The sequence below is a fragment of the Dendrobates tinctorius genome, unplaced genomic scaffold (genome assembly GCF_039654945.1).
Source record: "Dendrobates tinctorius isolate UK_male_01 unplaced genomic scaffold, ASM3965494v1 ptg000314l, whole genome shotgun sequence".
Lineage (NCBI taxonomy): Eukaryota > Metazoa > Chordata > Amphibia > Anura > Dendrobatidae > Dendrobates > Dendrobates tinctorius.
The window spans coordinates 517,189-539,243 of NW_027361981.1; the positions used below are offsets into that span (position 1 = coordinate 517,189).

Genomic DNA, 22,055 nt, shown 5'->3' on the forward strand with positions numbered 1-22,055 from the left:
AATCCTCTCTCTCTCTTCTCTAGTATTAGCTATCCCTCCTAGCTTTGTGTCATCAGCAAATTTAATCAGTTTACCCTCAATGCCTTCATCTAAATCGTTGATAAAGATGTTGAACAATACAGGGCCCAGGACAGAGCCCTGTGGTACCCCACTTGAGACATTCTTCCAACTGGATGTGCAGCCATTTACGACCACTCTTTGGGTCCGATCACTAAGCCAGTTATGAATCCACCTAACAGTTGCCTTGTCCATTCCATACTTATATATGCACACCTCCCAAAAGTAAAGAGAAGGATCAGAGATTTTCTAAATCTTTTTCTGCGGGAGATAGTCCACGGATGTATGTGCCTGGCAGTGATTTATCTCCATTTCACCACTGATACAAGGCATCGCTGAACACTCATTCATGCGCACGTTCCTACTAAGAACTTGCGGTATTCTAGAATCTTGCAACATGGTTTTCAAAATTCCTTTAAGTGAATCCTTCTAAAGTACCTGGAGGTTGAGATTGGGTTTTGTGTTGGCATCAAAGATCCGTCGAATGCTCTCGGCAGCTCTCACAGGCACCGTGCTCTTTTCCGTCACAATTTTGTACCCATTTGAGTTCTGAACAATCCTTCGGGCACAAGCTTCAATGTATTTGAGATCTGCAGCTCGGCCTTTTCCCATGCCGTAGGTTTTCGTTGGGGTGTTAACCTGCCCAGATAAAAAAAAGAAGTTCAAATTAATACTTAATTCTGCTGAAATGTAAGAAAAAAAAAAAGGCAGTAAATTACACGGAAACATGTCTGACTGCATTTTTTGCTTTGCATACATGTTATATAACCTGCTTATTATCTACTCTCAAGAGGTGTCTGAAGTTATAGCTAAAGGGCAATTAGAAGCACACGGCTGTCAAAAGGATCACTTCTCTCGGATGCGGCCCTCGACTTTATCAAAAGCTGCAAACCAATAGGTACAAATGGCTGCTGATGCGTACGGTATATTATGGACAGGGGCATCGTGAGGCTCCGTAATCCTGTCTTTTTGGAAGCTCATGACTAGCAAGCATCACGGATAAACCTTATCCCTTTCGCCTGACCGGACAACTTCAAACAATCCTTTACAATATGTAACTTGTTGGAACTGGATGAAAGGGCAGGAGGCGGGTTATACGGCTAGTGACATATGGATTTACATACAGTCAAGGCCGAAAAAGTTGGCACCCTTGATATTGTTCCAGAAAATGAAGTATTTCTTCCAGAAAATTATTGCAGTTACACCTTAATTTCCTCTGTGTGTATTGGATTAACACAGAAAAAAGACGGCAAATTGGACATGGACATCTTTTTGCACACTCTTTGGAATAAATAACTGCAATCAATCGCTTCCTATAACCATCAACAAGCTTCTTACACCTGTCAACTGGAATTTTGGACCACTCTTCGTTGGAAACTGCTCCAGGTCTCTCATATTTGAAGGCACCTTCTCCCAATAGCAATGTCAAGGTGTTGAATGGGACTTAGATCAGGACTAATTGCTGCCACTTCATAACTCTCCAGTGCTTTGTTTCCATTTATTTCTGGGTGCTTCTTGACGCATGTTTGGGGTCACTGTCCTACTGGAAGGACACAAACTCAGCTTTTTGACACTGGGCACAACATTGCGACCCAAAATACTTTGGTATTTTTCATATTTATTGATACCTAGACACACAATCATGGGCACCCAATGCCAGAGACCGCAAAACAGCCCCAAAATATCTTTGAACCTCCACCATATTTGACTGTAGGTACTGTGTTCTTTTCTCATTCTCTGTAAACAATAGAATAATGTGCTTTTAGCAAAATGCTCTATTTTGTTCTCATCTATCCACAAAGACGCTTTCCCAGATGGATTTTGGCAAACTGTAGTCTAGCTTTTTTTAGGTCTCTGTGTAATTGAAATAATTTTCTGGGAGAAATGCTTCATTTTCTGGAATAATTTCAAGGGTGGCAACACTTTCGGCCATGACTGTATATATTGTAAAGGAGCACAAGGAAAAGTCCTGAATGGCAGGTATGTGTCACCAAAGTGGCTGAAGATTGCAGCAATGGTAGGTTGTTGAGAATGTTTTATATTGGGGCTGGATTTTGGGTCCGGGATTTAGGAGTGACAAAAAGAGTCTGGGTGGGAAAGGTGTCTCCCATACCTCCAGTCAGCATTTTGCAGGTCCTATAAAGTGCAGCTGAAGTCGCTCAAGTGTGTGGGGGCTGCCGTCTATTCATTATTGCTGACCAAAAAGAGAAGTATTGCCAGGATTGCTGCATGGTAGAGACCATGTTATATCTTTTGCCTACCCAGAGAAGGGACTGTTTTCTTCCCGTGTTGTTATTTGTTTAACCCAGGGAAAGGCTATTTTGCTTTATGTAACCTCTATTAATGGTTTATGACAAATAAACCTAAGACAGTATTACACTGGAACAAAGTGCCGTTGTATAACCAAACTGCCACCAGCCTACTTGAATCCCTACAATAGACAGGTGTGACTTTACAGCTACCCTTATAAGTGTGGCCTCTCATTCCTTACTCAGAACCTCTATACCCAGAGACAGCGCTATGATATATAGCAGTGTCGGCATCCTTAGTTAAGGCTCTGTGGACACAATGCTCAAATCTTCTAAAAGGAGGTGTACACTCCCGTTATTTAGCATCAACAGGAGACTGAGGTATGCCACTAGCTGGGTGTGCTCGCCTCCTATCTTCAGGAGCACACTGCCTTTAGGCAAGCAGTAAGCCGAGAGGCAGAGAAGTGCTGTGCTCCTGAATATAGAAGCTCAGCGCTCCATGTAAGTGGCTATGACTGACGGTTCGGACCAATCGTGTTGTCGTGTCACTGGTCCGAACCGTTCGCTCTATCACTGCGCAAACAGAGCAAGCTTCACCTCCGCAGCATTGGAGAAGGGCAGGGTCATTGCTGATCCAGCGATCTGCCAGCTTCAGAGCAGCAGTCATAGGCTGTATAGCCAAGAGCTAGCAAGCACACACTTTTGGCCTAGGACACCGGCCACTTCTGATAAGACTGCAGAGGTGGCAGATAACCTAGGTAGTGAACGGTAAACTATAAAAGAAAAAAATACTTCCATTCTTGAGAGCGGGGAGGATTTTAAACAAACAGTAAATTGCAATATCGCTTCTTTTTTATACAGGTAATTTTACCCATTTAACAAAAACGAGAACCTATAAAAATAAATAACTTACAGAAATGAACACAAGATCAGCCTCTTGTATGGCTGCATCAATGTCGGTGGAGTAAAACAGGTTTTTTCCTCGGCAGGATTCAACCACTTCTTTCAGTCCAGGCTGCAAGAAAAAAAAAAAAAAAAAAAAAAAATTATAATAACGGCCCCCACATAGGGTCAACACAGCCAGACCCTCTACCCAGGGAGAATTCAGAAGATGAAAGGACAATGCCGGCTTCATGTCTACAGCTGCAGCTGGATGTTCTTCACCTTGAGCTCCGACATCCAAAGCCGGACAGAAAAATGCTTCTTTCCACTGCAGGAAGATGTCACAACTGATCCCACCGGAAACAGACCGGTCAACAATTTTATGTCACTGCTTTTGTCCTATGCTGCAGGATATAACTTAGGTAGATGGTTATATTAATTACTGCACCATAGATGGATATCCTTGTGTACACTCCAGCATATCCAGTGCTGGAACTGCTCTGCTTTACTAGGTGTAGTTTTCGTGCTGACCCCTAGGGGCAGACGTGCTGCGCTTCCTGTGCTGAGCTGGCACTCTGGAGATCTCAGCTGGAATCCTCAGGAAGTGATCACCTTCTGTGTCGCACAATTACTAGTCACACACACATAAGAGCTGCATTTTCTAGATTTTGTGACCTCCGTCAAGTCCCTTCACATATCTACAGACCAACATTATCAATTTTCTTACAATAAGAGGCTTTTTTGTAGAGGTTTCATGTAAAGCAGTGAGAATAGAGTCAGTGCATAAAGGGTCTCCTCTCCCCCGATAGATGATGCTGAGGGAGAGACGTTGCAGTTTCATTAACGATTGCGACGTTTTCAGGAGAGATAAGGCGTCCGGCAGCCGCCATCTCTGCCCTCTGTATTGACAACACATGAACACTCAGCAGAATCAAGCGATCATGGGTTTGGGGAAGGAGGGAGAGATGGTCGATTTGGCAGACAGCCATCTCACAGCCAGATTAGGCCACGATCAAACGTTCAGTATTTGGTCGGCATTTTACCTCAGTATTTGTAAGCCAAAACCAGGAGAGGAAAAGTGTAATAGAAACCCGTCCCCACTTCTGTATTATCACCCACTCCTGGTTTTGGCTTACACATACTGAGGTAAAAAGCTCACCGAATACTGAAGGTGTACAGGTGGGAGTAATGTATTGCAAGGAAACATTTTTTTTCTAAAATCTCTTTTTATGAAGGAATAGTCCCAGAAAGATTGTGGTTTGATGTCCTGCGTTTTCGAACCCATAAATCCAGTTTGAGGCCAATATGGAGGGAGGTGTGTATGGCCGCACGCGAGCACTGGTCGTTCAGAGACCAGCCTAGGTTTGTGCTCCCGTGTGTGGCACCTTTACATCACATTCAGCCACGGATTTATTCTTAACCACAATAGAAGAAATAGAGAACCAGAAAAACAAGTGCTCGAGTCCAACCCATGAAAAAGTCACCGTGCCTGCACATCATGTACAGGGCCACTTACAATACTCTGATGTATGACTGTGTGATAGACATGGACAGAGACCAGAGACACAGACTAGTGAAGAGCGAGCGTGCTTGGGTAAAGCGTTATCCTAGCACACTTGTGTCCGCTGTTATAAGCCGCAACACATGGGAGGGATTGTCTAACAAACATGAAATCCCTGCGTGTGTTGTGGCTGTCGAGCAGCCACAGGAATTTGAGTATATTTTTCGAGCATGCCAAAATTACTCGATTAGGACACAAGCATGCTCAGAAAACACTTTGTCCAACCTCGCTTATCACTACAGACAGATGATTGATTTAAGAGTAAGCTCTTAGGACATAACCACATCTGCAGAAGAGTCCTTACCTCATATATAGGGAGGGTGTCTGAATTCCAGGCATTTATTCGAGCCTCGTTTACATCCACCACTGTCACCCTGATATCGGGGCACATGTGCGCGATGACGCTGCAGGTCGGACCGCCAACATATCCAGCGCCGATGCAGCAGATCTTCTTAATTTGAAACATTGCAATGCTGAAATATAATCGTTAACATCACATTCTTATAATAAGGTAATGAGCCAGCTCCGTCCAGCTATAAGGACTATAAAGGCAATATGGTGGCATCATATGTATGGGGGCGGTAACGCAAAACATACTCGTAGATGTTCAGAGAAGCTCTGATATAGCACTTATATATTGCCATCATATTCCGCATCATCATCACTGACCCCATTGGGGCTCACAATCTAGATTCCCTATCAGTATGTCTTTGGAGTGTGGGATTTAATCGGAGAACCCAAAGGAAACCCACACCACACAAACATGGGGAGAACATACAGACTCCTGGCAGATGTTGTCCTTGGTGGGATTTGAACCCATTACCCCAATGCTGAGAATACAATAATGGAGGTACAGTAGGGCCCCACACACGGGGTTCATCATTATTGCTCAAGACTTGAGCTTTCCCATGTTAGTAATGTCATATTGCCAATGATGGGTTCCTACATGTAGGCTTTGCTCTCAACACCAGGCCCAACCGCTGAATCTCCTGACCTGAACTATCGGTCTCATAGAAACCTGGAGGCACTTCGCTCTGGGGACCCACCCGTCGTGTTCGATACTGCAATACATATATCAGACATCTCAAACTGGCCTATGATAAGTCACCAAGAAAAGATCTGTTAGGGTAAGTGCACACGTTGCGGACTGTCCTGCGGATTTTGCCGTGCGGATTTGGCAAAATCCGCAGGTCAAAAGAAAAAGACCTGCGTTTTATCTGCGGAGTAGCCTGCGGTTTTACCCTGCGGTTTGACACCTGTACAATGGAGCAGATGTAAAACCGCTACGGAATCCGCACAAAGAATTGACATGCTGCGGATTTGAAACGGCAGCAAATCCGCGCGGAAAAATCCACAGCATGTGCACTTCGGTTTTCATTTTCCATAGAGAATAAAAGGTACTGTACAACGCAGCAGAAACTGCTGCGAATCCGCAGGGCCAAATCCGCTGCGGATCCGCAGCAGAATACGCAGCGTGTGCACACACTCTTAGGGTCAGACGCTGGGAGAATTACACCTCCAGCCACACATCTATCCCACTCAATGGGCAGGTTCAGTTTCCTGCACATCTGGGTGGGCAGGGAAAAAGAATGATGGGAAACAGCAGTAAAGGGGTCAGACCCTCAGTAATTAGAAAGGTCTTCCGAGAGCATCAGATTGACTATATGGTAAGGACACTCGGCTCAAACTCTGATGGGGGGAGGGGGGGGGTGCATCTTACTAACATCTGCTTCTCTCGAATGAGTTGTATAACAGGTACGGAGAAGACAGAGAACTTAATTACACCATAGTCTGTGGTAATCGGACCGCACTCAGATGACATTCGAGTGCAGTCCGATGTTTCACACGCACCCATAGACTGGAATGGACGCGTAGGTCAGATACGCACAGCCCCACGCAGCAAGCCACAATTTAATTACAGACCAATTGGGACTGTAGGAGGGGAAAAAAAAATTGAAGCTCTGCATTGCTCCATAGTGTAACACCGGTCAGAGTTCCGTCCGGTAAAGCATCGGAGAGCACTGAGCTGAGTTAAACGCTCGTGAGAGCGAGCCCTAAGGCTACATTCACACATCTATTACCATGCAAGCGAAACAGGACAATTTTTTTCCTCTCAGATGTCATCTTAGTTGCTTCCATTTTATCTTTTTCACTGAAGCAGACAGACTGCGTGAACTTTTTTATTCATTGACTCTTAACAATATAACAGTTAAAACAGATATTACTCTAAAGGTACTGTCACACTAAGAGATATCGCTAGCAATATCGCTGTGTCTGATACTTACCTCCGACCGCTCCCCCGCTGATTATCGCTGATCGCGCGAGACCGTCCTGGACTGTTTCTCGTCAGGCGCTTCCTGCTGTGACGACGAGCGACGCGTGGAGCCGGGCGGGAGGACGCAGGATCGCCTAGTGTGACAGGTAAGTAGTGACCCCCGTCCCCAGTGATGTCGCTGGTGAGATCTGCCTGTGTGGCAGCTCACTAGCGACCACTTAGCGATGCACCAGCGATCCTGACCGCGTCATATCGCTGGTCGGGATCGCTGGTACATCGCTAAGTGTGACAGTACCTTAAGCCTGTCTTCTGTGTGTCATACAATTTACATGGATCCTCAGACTCTAAAGGGAGTCCATCAGTAGTATTGTCCCTCTTAAGCTGACTATATCAGCATGTAGGTCATAAAAGCTGAATACAATAACACCTTTATATCTGTTATTCGATGCCTTATTACAGAGAAATACTTTTTACCTTATATGAAAATGAGCTGTTAAGATCTATGAGCCGGACCCTGAGCACATAAGAATTTGCCTCCATAGATTATTATTAATGATAATAGGCAATACCAGTGTGAGACATGTAATGACTGACAGTCTTCTCTCCTGATCTACATGTCTCACACTGGTAACGTCCCCTTTCATGTAAAATAATCTATATAAGACTTATGCATCTCCTGAGGAAGAAGTTATGTGAACTTCGAAACGCGATGAGAGAATAGTGAATAAAATATAATCTTTATATCCATATTTTGGGATTTCTACAGCAGCATGGGTATTATCCACATCTCCTATTTGCTATTGTGAATTGGTCACATGGTTTGACCTGTGGATCTGCGGCAGCTGTCAACCCTGATGAGTCCTACATGCTTTTACATTTTGGAAAACTAGGTGAGTGCGAACTAATAAATCCTTTGGAACTGTCATCGGATAAGACCCTATTTTACGCTTTTCTCTCCTAGAGTGTTTCTAAAATAATCTATGGAGGCAGATTCTCATGTGCTCAGTGGCTGGCCCATAGATCTTAACAGCTCATTTACATATTAAGGAAAACATGGATTTTTCTGGTATAAAACATTGGATCGTAGATAAAGGTATCACTTTATTCATCTTTCTACGACTAGACGGCTTAGGAGGGGCGATCCTACTGACAAGATTCTCTTTAATGGCCATCTCTGATCTGCAAAACGCATGAGAAAATGACATGCACCAAGTCTCATAGATGTGTGTACTGATCAATGTGCGGCTCTAGAAAAAGACAGCAACAGGACGAGTCACACGGATGTGTGAATGTAGCCTTATCTATGGTGGGTATCTCCCGAGCTCTGCTACATCTGCATTTACATAGTGGGAGACAGACAGCCGGACAGCACACACTCCGCTCACCTTACAGAACAGAGTGATGTCCTTTACACCCAGGGCCGGACTGGAAATCTGGCAATTCTGGCAAATGCCAGAAGGGCCTGTCTGGTCGTGGGCCGCCTTGTCCGCTACGTTGCTAACAGAATCGGTGTTCTCATGACACCCACACTGTTAAGAGTTGTGATGGAGCACAGAGTCGCTGACTCCGTCACTTACCCCAGCAGGCCACGGGTATGATTAGAAATATTGGTCTTGTAGTAAATCTTGCTTTCATCCATCCAGGGTAATATTAGTAATATATCACATCTGGTGCTTGGGGATGGGGACATCATGGGCCTGTGTGACTTCAAATGCCAGGGCTGAATTTCATCCCCAGTCCGTACCTGTTTACACCAGAGATGTTAAATTAATCTTGAACCAGCCCTCCAGACCTATAACTCTCCACAGGTTCAGCTCTTACATTACCAGTAGTCCTACATGAAAAGGTAGACGCCTAGAGGTCCATGCTGCTCACAGCCCCTGGACATTAGTAATGGGCCCCTCACCCCTGCCTGGTGATTACGTCATATTCCGCTCCATCACTGTGTGGGTTCAGGAGAAGGAAATCTACGTCACAAGGAGGAGGGGGACCCTGGGGACGCCGGCTGTATGCCAGGGCTCCGATATATTACATGGCCCAATGGAATGTCACCAAGATGAAGAAGAAAGGATGTGGTTTTTGTAAATGATGAATGATAATGGTTTAAGCTGTCACCCAGCTCTCCCAGTACCAAATGTAGTGAAGAATGGCTACTCAGCTTTCCCAGTACCAGATGTAGCGAAGAATGGCTACCCAGCTTTCCCAGTACCAGATGTAACTACAAAGAAATTTTAAAGTTAGCAGACAAAATAGACAGTGTTATAAAGTAATATTGTCTGACACGTGTATAATAACTACGATAGTTATTGATCATCTCCACTGCCAAGATGGCGGGAGCCATAAATAAAGGTTGTGATGTAGTGTCAGGAGACCCCCGACGTGCGGGCGACCTCGTCTGTGCAGGTAGTAAAAGGAGCCTTTCATCCACTGTGTGAATAGGGGGCATTCATGAGAGCGGTGGGCCCTCGTCCAGTGTAATCATCACTGGGTATGGAGAGAATTACCGCAGTGATGAAGAAGAACCATACATTTATGGGAGATCACACTGCAATATATAGAACTACAAGTCACAGCCATTACATATAATCAGTGGCTTTCTTATTATACGATTACTACATGAGATTTGCCTTGACTTGTAGTTCTACATATTCGGCACCAGAAATAATTATCTGGAGAATGTGTGATTTACCAGTGGCAGCGAATATTCTGTGGTGACCCTATAGGGGCAGTGAGAATGGCACATGGGGATTCCTACTAGTCCGATTATAGGATAAGCATGTGTCCCTAACTCCGATATATGACGGAAGGAAATTCTACTTTTACTTTCTTTAGGAACCAATCCCGATTTTGGATTTTTTCCCTCTATACACAGATTGCTGTAATAAACCCTTGTTGGTGTCGGCCCAGCTTCTGCTCTTGAATAGTTCACATGTGTAGATTTCTTCCTATGAGCCCCGAGTCATTAGCAATCCACAGCCCATACATACAGCGTCACATGTGGAGCAACGTACAGATCAGGTTTCATACAGTAAGGACCCTCTATGGCCCCATTTCCCGGGGATTACGTGAAAGGGATCAGCAAATATGGATCCAATTAAAGGAGCCTCCAGATCAAAATCAGATGTAGCAGCAAAGACTAGAACCTCCGTGCCTCCGATCGGATCCCTCCCAGGATCAGCAGGGTATACAGTACAATGTAGGGTCTCTAGTATATAGACCCGACATGCTGCTTAGTGTATCCCCCCTCAGTATGTAATGTCCCCTCTGCAGTGTAGAGGTACAATCCTGGCCAAAAGTTTGGAGACTGACAAATTTTGTTTTTCACAAATTTTTGCTTCTTTTAGTGAGATTTTTTTTTTGTTTATACAATTATCAGTATTTCATAAATGTTTACACTTTTTATTGACAAATACACCAAGTTTATGAAACACTATTTACAGCATTGTCCCTTATTTTTCCAAGTCTTCTGCCCTTCGCCTTCCTGGCAGCTGAATGTCCACTCCTGGGCCAAATCCTGACTGACAACCGGTAGTGATGAGCGAACGTGCAGGTATAAGGTGTTATCTGAGCATGCTCGGGTGCTAATGGAGTGACTTCGATGTGCTCGAATACTATGCTCGAGTCCCCATGGCTGCATGTCTCACAGCTGTCAAACGGCTTATGGGTTTGTTAGGCAATGCTGGAAAAAGAATTGTTCATCACTGAATTACTCCTGGATGGTTGGGAGACTTTGCTCTTGGAGGATGTTTAGGTCCCATCCTTTATTCATGGCAGTCATCTTAGCCAAAATGGTGAGAGATCCTCCTCCATGGATGAAAAGTCTTTCCAGCCAAGCTATTGGGCTCACCCACAATTCTGCCTAATAACAATGCCACGCATAGAAAATTATATCTAAACATCCTCCAAGAGCAAAGTCTCGCAACCATCCGAAAGATTTAGTGATGAGCAATTCTATTTCCAGCATGATGGAGACCATGTCACAAGGCAAAAGTGATAGGCAAGTGGTTTGTTAAACAAAACACTGAAACTATATCAATCCCATATCAACCAGATATCAATCCCTAAGGGAACCTGTGGCCAATCCTCAAACAGCAGAGGAGCAAACACAGAGATTGATAAACTCCCAGATAATCTCCAAGCAGCGATTAGACAAGGATGGGTCATCAGTCAGGAATTGGCCCAGGAGCGGATATCCAGCAAGTGATCAAGAACTGCAGAAGTCTCCAGAAATAAGGGCCAACTCTGCTAATATTCAGTCTTTCCATATAATGCATGTATTTAATAAAAGTGTAAAACGTAAGAAATGCTCAGCAGTTACCACAGAAAAAGCTAAAAACACAGAAGCACAAAACCAAAGTTTCAGTCTCAAAACTTTTAATCAGAATTATGCTATACAGTATATACAGTGCACCGCGTAGTGCTCTCACAGCAGCGTATACCTGGTATACAGTATATACAGAGCACCGCGTAGTGTTCTCACAGCAGCGTATACCTGGTATACAGTATATACGGAGCACCGCGTAGTGCTCTCAGAGCAGCGTATACCTGGTATACAGTATATACAGAGCACCGCGTAGTGTTCTCACAGCAGCGTATACCTGGTATACAGTATATACAGAGCACCGTGTAGTGTTCTCACAGCAGCGTATACCTGGTACACAGTACATACAGAGCACCGCGTAGTGTTCTCACAGCAGCGTATACCTGGTATACAGTATATACAGAGCACCACGTAGTGTTCTCACAGCAGCGTATACCTGGTATACAGTATATACGGAGCACCGCGTAGTGCTCTCAGAGCAGCGTATACCTGGTATACAGTATATACAGAGCACCGCGTAGTGTTCTCACAGCAGCGTATACCTGGTATACAGTATATACAGAGCACCGTGTAGTGTTCTCACAGCAGCGTATACCTGGTACACAGTACATACAGAGCACCGCGTAGTGTTCTCACAGCAGCGTATACCTGGTACACAGTACATACAGAGCACCGCGTAGTGTTCTCACAGAAGAGTATACCTGGTACACAGTATATACAGAGCACCGCGTAGTGTTCTCACAGCAGCGTATACCTGGTATACAGTATATACGGAGCACCGCGTAGTGTTCTCACAGCAGCGTATACCTGGTATACAGTATATACGGACCACCGCGTAGTGTTCTCACAGCAGCGTATACCTGGTATACAGTATATACAGAGCACCGCGTAGTGCTCTCACAGCAGCGTATACCTGGTATACAGTATATACAGAGCACCGCGTAGTGTTCTCACAGCAGCGTATACCTGGTATACAGTATATACGGAGCACCGCGTAGTGTCCTCACAGCAGCGTATACCTGGTATACAGTATATACGGAGCACAGCGTAGTGCTCTCACAGCAGCGTATACCTGGTATACAGTATATACAGAGCACCGCGTAGTGTTCTCACAGCAGCGTATACCTGGTATACAGTATATACGGAGCACCGCGTAGTGTCCTCACAGCAGCGTATACCTGGTATACAGTATATACGGAGCACAGCGTAGTGTTCTCACAGCAGCGTATACCTGGTATACAGTATATACAGACCACCGCGTAGTGTTCTCACAGCTGCGTATACCTGGTATAGAGTATATACAGAGCACCGCGTAGTGCTCTCACAGCAGCGTATACCTGGTATACAGTATATACAGAGCACCGCGTAGTGTTCTCACAGCAGCGTATACCTGGTATACAGTATATAAGGAGCACCGCGTAGTGTTCTCACAGCAGCGTATACCTGGTATACAGTATATACAGAGCACCGCGTAGTGTTCTCACAGCAGCGTATACCTGGTATACAGTATATACGGAGCACCGCGTAGTGTCCTCACAGCAGCGTATACCTGGTATACAGTATATACGGAGCACCGCGTAGTGTCCTCACAGCAGCGTATACCTGGTATACAGTATATACGGAGCACCGCGTAGTGTTCTCACAGCAGCGTATACCTGGTATACAGTATATACGGGGCACCGCGTAGTGTTCTCACAGCAGCGTATACCTGGTATACAGTATATACGGAGCACCGCGTAGTGCTCTCAGAGGAGCGTATACCTGGTATACAGTATATACAGAGCACCGCGTAGTGTTCTCACAGCAGCGTATACCTGGTATACAGTATATACAGAGCACCGTGTAGTGTTCTCACAGCAGCGTATACCTGGTACACAGTACATACAGAGCACCGCGTAGTGTTCTCACAGCAGCGTATACCTGGTACACAGTACATACAGAGCACCGCGTAGTGTTCTCACAGAAGAGTATACCTGGTACACAGTATATACAGAGCACCGCGTAGTGTTCTCACAGCAGCGTATACCTGGTATACAGTATATACGGAGCACCGCGTAGTGTTCTCACAGCAGCGTATACCTGGTATACAGTATATACGGACCACCGCGTAGTGTTCTCACAGCAGCGTATACCTGGTATACAGTATATACAGAGCACCGCGTAGTGCTCTCACAGCAGCGTATACCTGGTATACAGTATATACAGAGCACCGCGTAGTGTTCTCACAGCAGCGTATACCTGGTATACAGTATATACGGGGCACCGCGTAGTGTTCTCACAGCAGCGTATACCTGGTATACAGTATATACGGAGCACCGTGTAGTGTTCTCACAGCAGCGTTTACCTGGTATACAGTATATACGGAGCACCGCGTAGTGTTCTCACAGCAGCGTATACCTGGTATACAGTATATACGGAGCACCGCGTAGTGTTCTCACAGCAGCGTATACCTGGTTTACATTATATACTATACACCATGTACAGCAGGGGGCAGTTTGCTCTTCATACCTCACAAAGGCACATCTGCCTCCCTCAGTGTAGCAACACACAGATCTGCGCGCCCCCCACTTCCTGTATAACAGCACACAGCTCTGCCTCCCCCCTATATACCCGCACACAGCTCTGCCTCCCCCCCCAGTGTGCCGGCACACAGCTCTGCCTCCCCCCCCCCAGTGTGCCGGCACACAGCTCTGCCTCCCCCCCCCCAGTGTGCCGGCACACAGCTCTGCCTCCCCCCCCCAGTGTGCCGGCACACAGCTCTGCCTCCCCCCCCCAGTGTGCCGGCACACAGCTCTGCCCCCCCCCCCCCAGTGTGCCGGCACACAGCTCTGCCTCCCCCCCCCCAGTGTGCCGGCACACAGCTCTGCCTCCCCCCCCCCAGTGTGCCGGCACACAGCTCTGCCTCCCCCCCCCCAGTGTGCCGGCACACAGCTCTGCCTCCCCCCCCCCAGTGTGCCGGCACACAGCTCTGCCTCCCCCCCCCCCAGTGTGCCGGCACACAGCTCTGCCTCCCCCCCCCCAGTGTGCCGGCACACAGCTCTGCCTCCCCCCCCCAGTGTGCCGGCACACAGCTCTGCCTCCCCCCCCCAGTGTGCCGGCACACAGCTCTGCCTCCCCCCTCCAGTGTGCCGGCACACAGCTCTGCCTCCCCCCCCCAGTGTACCAGCACACAGCTCTGCCTCCCCCCCCCAGTGTACCAGCACACAGATCTGCCTCCCCCCAGTGTACCAGCACACAGATCTGCCTCCCCCCAGTGTACCAGCACACAGATCTGCCTCCCCCCAGTATACCAGCACACAGATCTGCCTCCCCCCAGTGTACCAGCACACAGATCTGCCTCCCCCCAGTATACCAGCACACAGATCTGCCTCCCCCCAGTATACCAGCACACAGATCTGCCTCCCCCCAGTATACCAGCACACAGATCTGCCTCCCCCCAGTATACCAGCACACAGATCTGCCTCCCCCCAGTATACCAGCACACAGATCTGCCTCCCCCCAGTATACCAGCACACAGATCTGCCTCCCCCCAGTGTACCAGCACACAGATCTGCCTCCCCCCAGTATACCAGCACACAGATCTGCCTCCCCCCAGTATACCAGCACACAGATCTGCCTCCCCCCAGTATACCAGCACACAGATCTGCCTCCCCCCAGTGTACCAGCACACAGATCTGCCTCCCCCCAGTGTGCCGGCACACTTTTCCCGGTATAACGCCTTACCTGGGGAGTGCAGTGAAGAGCCCTGTACTGTGTCTGTCTCACCCACGGCCGGGTGGGCTGTAGGTCCATATACCCGGCAGCAGGTCCACCCACGGGGGAGGAGAGTGGGTGTGCGGCCGCCCGGTAGGGGTAGTGCTCATGCTGAGGGAGGGTCGGGATAATGAGGGGTTGGGGGGATGAATGGACGGATCTGGAGGGGGCGGGGAGGGCTCTGGCTCCGGATGTAGATGTCACATCCCGCCCGTAGATATTACGTACACACTACTCATACACAGTGTCACGCTGTGAGCCGCTGTCGGAGTGTCAGCTCCTGGGCCTAGAGCACTGCACGGAGCGCAAGTACCGGCCGTCTGTGCAGTCACAGCTTCGCCCTTGGGCTCTGTGCACACCTGTAGTATTCACAGTAGATTTTTCTGCTGCAAAAAAACAACAATGTTGGCGGAAAAACCCACTGCATGAAATTATGAGCAGCTTGCGGGATGCAGTGATGGACAGGAGGCAGAGCAAGGGTTAACAATTTTAATTAACACTGGAATGCTCCTCGCAGGGAGATAAACAGGGGAGTAGACAGTTCAAAATGTAAATATAATGCAGGGTTATAGGCCAGTAGATAGGGGTTAACAGCAGTGGTGGGATTCAAATTTTTAACAACAGGTTCTGTGTTTGTGTGTAGGAAAACCACCCCCATTTTAAGCCACCCCCATTATTAAGCCACACCCATTTACACGCACCTTTTCCTCAAACATATACAAATAGGGGCGCAGTCAAACAGTTAAAAAAAAATAATAAATTGGAATGAGATCAGAACAGTGCACAGGTCCCCAATAGGCAGCATTGTTCCCTATAGACAGCACAGGTCCCCAATAGGCAGCACAGGTCCCCAATAGGCAGCATTGTTCCCTATAGACAGCACAGGTCCCCAATAGGCAGCACAGGTCACCAATAGGCAGCACAGGTCCCCCAATATGCAGCACACATCCCCATTAGGCAGCACACATCCCCATTAGGCAGCACACATCCCCATTAGGCAGGACAGGTCCCCAATATGCAGCCAGCACATGTCCCCATTAGGCAGCACACATCCCCAATAGGCAGCACACGTCCCGAATAGGCAGCACACGTCCCCATTAGGCAGCACACGTCCCCATTAGGCAGGACAGGTCCCCAATATGCAGCCAGCACACATCCCCATTAGGCAGCACACATCCCCATTAGGCAGCACACGTCCCCAATAGGCAGCACACGTCCCCATTAGGCAGGACAGGTCCCCAATATGCAGCCAGCACACATCCCCATTAGGCAGCACACATCCCCATTAGGGAAGAGTCTTGAGGAGATCATTTGCATATTCCCAGTGCCTTCTGGGATAAGTGAAGAGTCTCCGCGAGCTCAACGATCACTGGGTTTTGGCCGTTGCAGCTGAAAAGAGGAAATCGGAAAACCAGGGGAAGAGTCTTGAGGAGATCATTTGCATATTCCCAGTGCCTTCTGGGATAAGTGAAGAGTCTCCGCGAGCTCAACGATCACTGGGTTTTGGCCGTTGCAGCTGAAAAGAGTAAATCGGAAAACCAGGGGAAGAGTCTTGAGGAGATCATTTGCATATTCCCAGTGCCTTCTGGGATAAGTGAAGAGTCTCCGCGAGCTCAACGATCACTGGGTTTTGGCCGTTGCAGCTGAAAAGAGGAAATCGGAAAACCAGGGGAAGAGTCTTGAGGAGATCATTTGCATATTCCCAGTGCCTTCTGGGATAAGTGAAGAGTCTCCGCGAGCTCAACGATCACTGGGTTTTGGCCGTTGCAGCTGAAAAGAGGAAATCGGAAAACCAGGGGAAGAGTCTTGAGGAGATCATTTGCATATTCCCAGTGTGTTCTGGGATAAGTGAAGAGTCTCCGCGATCTCAACGATCACTGGGTTTTGGCCGTTGCAGCTGAAAAGAGGAAATCGGAAAAACTGCGCGCCGATAGGGGCTCGTCTTTCATCGTTTTTAAGAAATCTCAAGATGGAAGAGGCCAGGAGCCATTTGGTGAGCTGCATTTCTTGCTACATGTTCACAGACTTACCAGTGGAAAAGCCAAACTTCACATGCCACAAATGCAAGCTTGTGTCCCTGTTGGAGGAAAAGTTGCAAAATCTCGAAGAGAGGTTAGCTACGTTGAAGATCATTAAGGAAGGTGAAGAGTTCTTGGACAGAGCAGAATTATCTCTTCATGTTACAGAAAGAGAAGAAATTCGAAGTGCACCTGAAGAAACAGAGGATTGGAGACATGTGACCCAGAGAAGCAGGAGGATCAGGAGGCAGTCAGCACCCATACTGCTCAGAAACCAGTACCAGGCTCTCACGCAGGAAAACGATGAAGAAATACATCAGGGTAAGACTTTGCCAACAAGCAGCAACCTTGTACGCCTTCAGAGTCCTCCTGGATGGAGAAAGAAAAATGTTGTGAAGAAGAAACGGAGAGTGGTGGTCATGGGGGATTCCCTGTTGAGAGGAACAGAGGCCGCTATCTGCAGACCAGATATCACTTCAAGAGAAATGTGTTGTCTTCCAGGTGCAAAAATTAAAGATGTGTCTGACAGGATATCAGGACTCTTCAGACCTACAGATGACTACCCATTCCTGCTACTACATGTGGGGACAAATGACACTGCAAGAAACGACCTGGAAACCATCTGCAGAGACTTTGAAGACTTAGGCAAGAAAGTGAAAGAACTGGGAGCGCAGGTGGTCTTCTCTTCCATCCTCCCAGTGGATGGCCATGGAACAAGGAGGTGGAATAAGATTCTGCAGGTGAACAACTGGCTACGTCGATGGTGCCGTCAGCAACGATTTGGATTTCTGGATCACGGAGTGAACTACTTATACGATGGACTACTTGCTAGAGATGGGGTGCACCTTACGAAGACTGGAAAGCAGGTATTTGGAAGTCGCCTTGCTACACTTGTAAGGAGAGCTTTAAACTAGAACAACATGGGAAGGGAAGCAAAAGACCAGAAAAAGCCATACACCTGACAAATGCTATCGAGAACTCTGCTATTAGAAGTGGAAAGGAAGAACAAAGACGAAAGAATCTAATTAATAAAAATATTGGAGAAAGAGAAACCAATCACAAACTAAAATGTTTCTATACTAATGCACAAAGCATGGGCAACAAACAAGGAGAATTGGAACTACTAACACAGGAAAAGAAATATGATGTCATTGGAATCACTGAAACTTGGTGGGACAATACACATGATTGGAATACAAGACTAGAAGGATACAACTTATTTGCAAGAAACAGACTTGATAAACGAGGAGGGGGTGTCGCATTGTATGTTAGAAACGCGTATATCTGCACAGAGATTGAAGCTTCAGAGACTGGGAGTTCTGTGGAAACTGTTTGGGTAAGAATACAAGGACAGAACAATGGAAAGGACACCATTGTAGGCATTTACTACAGGCCGCCTGTGCAAGCTGAAGCTATGGATGGACTCTTTATGCATCAAATGGCCAAGTTCTCCAAAAAATATGACATAGTTGTCATGGGAGATTTCAACTATCCAGACATTTGTTGGGAATCTCTCTCAGGCAAAACTAACAGGTCAAGGAAATTCTTATCCTCTCTTGCTGACAACTTTATCTTCCAAAAGGTAAGGGAGAAAACAAGGGGAACTGCTACCTTGGATCTAATCCTTATAAACAGGGAGGAAATGGTTGAGGAGGTAAAAGTGGCTGGGACCCTAGGAGGTAGCGACCATGCTATTTTAGAATTTTGGATAACTAGAGGCGGAAGACCTGTGAAGACTCAGACGTCAAGGTTAGATTTCAGAAAGGCAGATTTTAAGGGATTCAGAAAGAGAATTGGAGGGATCCAATGGCTGGATATCCTTAAAGACAAAAATGTCCAGGAAGGATGGGAAATCTTGAAAAATGAAATTCTCAAAGCACAGTTGTTAACAATTCCGAAAAGAGGGAAGAATAGGAAGCAGTTAAGGAAACCAGGATGGATGAACACAGAACTTAAGCACATGCTAAAAAGGAAGAAAAAAATGTTTATAAAATGGAAAGAGGGAGGCATATCTAAAGAAGAATATAATGCTGTCTGCAGAACCTGCAGGGCACAAATCAGATTAGCTAAAGCTGAAAATGAATTGAGGCTTGCAAGAGATGTCAAAAGCAATAATAAAGGATTTTGGGGATATGTCAAAAGTAAAAGAAAAGTCAAAGATGCTATAGGATTTTTACAGGATGAAAATGATGAAATGGTAAGACAGGATGTTGAGAAGGCTGAACTTTTAAATTCCTATTTTGCATCTGTTTTCTCTCAGAAAGGAAATGTAACATCAACTGTTATTCACTGTCCTATTAAGGGAATAGAAGAATCCAGGATATCTATAAACAGAAAGATAGTGAGGAAACACTTAGCTAGCCTAAATGAATTCAAGTCTCCAGGTCCAGATGAATTACACCCCAGAGTACTGAAGGAGATAGCAGAAGAAATTTTTGAACCCCTCTCTATAATCTTTGAAAATTCTTGGAGAACAGGAGAAGTGCCAGAAGACTGGAGAAGAGCAAATGTTGTTCCTATCTTCAAAAAGGGGAAGAAGGTGGACCCAGGCAACTATAGGCCGGTGAGTCTGACTTCTATACCAGGAAAGATCTTTGAACAAATTATTAAACAACATGTATGTCAATACCTGGATAAGAATGAAGTGATTAAACAGAGTCAGCATGGGTTTGTAACTAATAAGTCATGTCAGACTAACTTAATTTCCTTCTATGACGGTATCACTGATTGGGTGGATCAAGGAAATGCTGTAGATATAGTATATCTTGACTTCAGCAAAGCATTTGACAAAGTCTCTCATACAATCCTTATTGAAAAAATGATTAAGTATGGAATGGACAAGGCAACTGTTAGGTGGATTCATAACTGGCTTAGTGATCGGACCCAAAGAGTGGTCGTAAATGGCTGCACATCCAGTTGGAAGAATGTCTCAAGTGGGGTACCACAGGGCTCTGTCCTGGGCCCTGTATTGTTCAACATCTTTATCAACGATTTAGATGAAGGAATTGAGGGTAAACTGATTAAATTTGCTGATGACACAAAGCTAGGAGGGATAGCTAATACTAGAGAAGAGAGAGAGAGGATTCAAAAAGATTTAAATAAACTGGAGAAGTGGGCAGCAACTAACAGAATGGTTTTTAACAGGGAGAAATGCAAAGTACTACATCTGGGCAATAAAAATGGAAAAAGCATATATAGAATGGGAGGAATAGGGCTAAGTGACAGCACATGTGAAAAAGACTTGGGTATACTAATAGATCACAGACTGAATATGAGTCAACAGTGTGATGCAGCAGCAAAAAAGGCAAATGCAATTCTAGGATGTATTAACAGAAGCATACAGTCTAGATCACGTGAAGTCATTATTTCCCTCTACTCCTCTTTGGTCAGACCTCATCTGGAATATTGTGTCCAGTTTTGGGCACCACATTTTAAAAAAGACATCAACAAACTGGAGCAAGTTCAGAAAAGAGCGACCAGAATGGTGACCGGTCTGCAAACCCTGTCTTATGAGGAAAGGTTGCAGGATTTGGGAATGTTTAGTTTGCAAAAGAGAAGACTGAGAGGAGACTTAATAGCTGTCTACAAATATCTAAAGGGCTGTCACATTGTAGAAGGATCAACTTTATTCTCATTTGCACAAGGAAAGACTAGAAGCAATGGGATGAAACTGAATGGGAAGAGACACAGATTAGATATTAGAAAAAACTTTTTGACAGTTAGAGTGATCAATGAGTGGAACAGGCTGCCACGAGAAGTGGTGAGTTCTCCTTCAATGGAAGTCTTCAAACAGAGGCTGGACAGACATCTGACTGGGATGATTTAGCGAATCCTGCTTTGAGCAGGGGGTTGGACCAGATGGCCCAGGAGGTCCCTTCCAACTCTACGATTCTATGATTCTATGATTCTATGATTCTAGGCAGCACACGTCCCCAATAGGCAGCACACGTCCCCATTAGGCAGGACAGGTCCCCAATATGCAGCCAGCACATGTCCCCATTAGGCAGCAGCAGCACATACTGACCTGACACAGCAGCACCGGTGTGACCAGCCCAGGATGATGAAGATGGCAGGCCGGGCCCGGGGTGACTAGGAAGGCAGGCCGCAGACCACGCGCAGCTCACACTGGGTAGCGGCGCGCGGTTCGTCCTGGTTAGTATCAGTGCGCGGGGGCCGCTGGGGTCCGGCAGGGTGTGCTCAGTCCCTGCGGCTGGCCGGCTGCACGTATCAGTGCGCGGTATCCGGCGCGGTGGGCGGGACTAGGAAGCAGAGCAAGAGTCCTCCTCTGCTCCTGCTCCTTGCCGGCTGCACTGCAGGAACATCAAAGTACCGGATCGCGGCTGTGAATCTCCCCGGTTCGGGGAACCGGCTGCTTTTTTAACAACCGGTTCCACCGAACCAGGGAGAACCCGCTGAATCCCACCCCTGGTTAACAGTCCTTGTTGGGTCAACTTAGGCTATGTTGTGCACACGTTGCAGATTCACCTGTGGGTTTTTTCCCGCAGAACCGCAGGTAAAGTGACCTGCGGTTTCACACCTCTACTATGTTAAAGGTGTGAAACCGCCCAAACAATTGACATGCTGCGGTTTGTAAACCGTGCGGAAAAGACCGCAGCGTGAGCACAGCGGATTGGAAATGCCATAGGGTTACATGGTACTGTACCATGTCTGCGGAACAGCTGCGTTTCCGCAGGGCAAAAACCACTACGGAAACATAGCAGAATCCGCACTGTGTGCACACAGCCTTATCATGTCAGTCGTTTTCTTAGGACGTGGCGGATCACAGAGCAGGCTGGGGCGGCACTTGTCCGGGGGTCCTGAAGGCAATGGTTGGTCTCCGGTACCTTCCGCTGAGCCCCTAGTCCATACACTGATGGGGCTGGGGGAGTGTGGGCCACTGCACTGTCTGAGCCCACCGTGGCCCGGCAGATATACACTG

The 22,055-nt window shown here is 46.8% G+C and overlaps 1 protein-coding gene across 3 annotated transcripts in view; it reads right to left on the reverse strand.

Annotated features, from left to right (window-relative positions):
• The window catches only part of UGDH (UDP-glucose 6-dehydrogenase), a 57,112-nt gene that overhangs the window by 9,894 nt on the left and 25,163 nt on the right, over nt 1–22,055 (reverse strand). For 2 of the 3 annotated variants that reach the window (XM_073561086.1, XM_073561085.1), the window contains 3 exons: nt 5,054–5,222; nt 3,220–3,321; nt 496–696 (listed from right to left, as the gene is read on the reverse strand). In XM_073561086.1, the coding sequence (XP_073417187.1) occupies nt 496–696; nt 3,220–3,321; nt 5,054–5,215 (465 nt within the window). In that variant the 5' untranslated portion in view covers nt 5,216–5,222. Of the gene's footprint in view, nt 1–495; nt 697–3,219; nt 3,322–5,053; nt 5,223–15,068; nt 15,267–22,055 lie in introns of those variants that run through there. The other variant, XM_073561084.1, reaches the window with a different exon arrangement.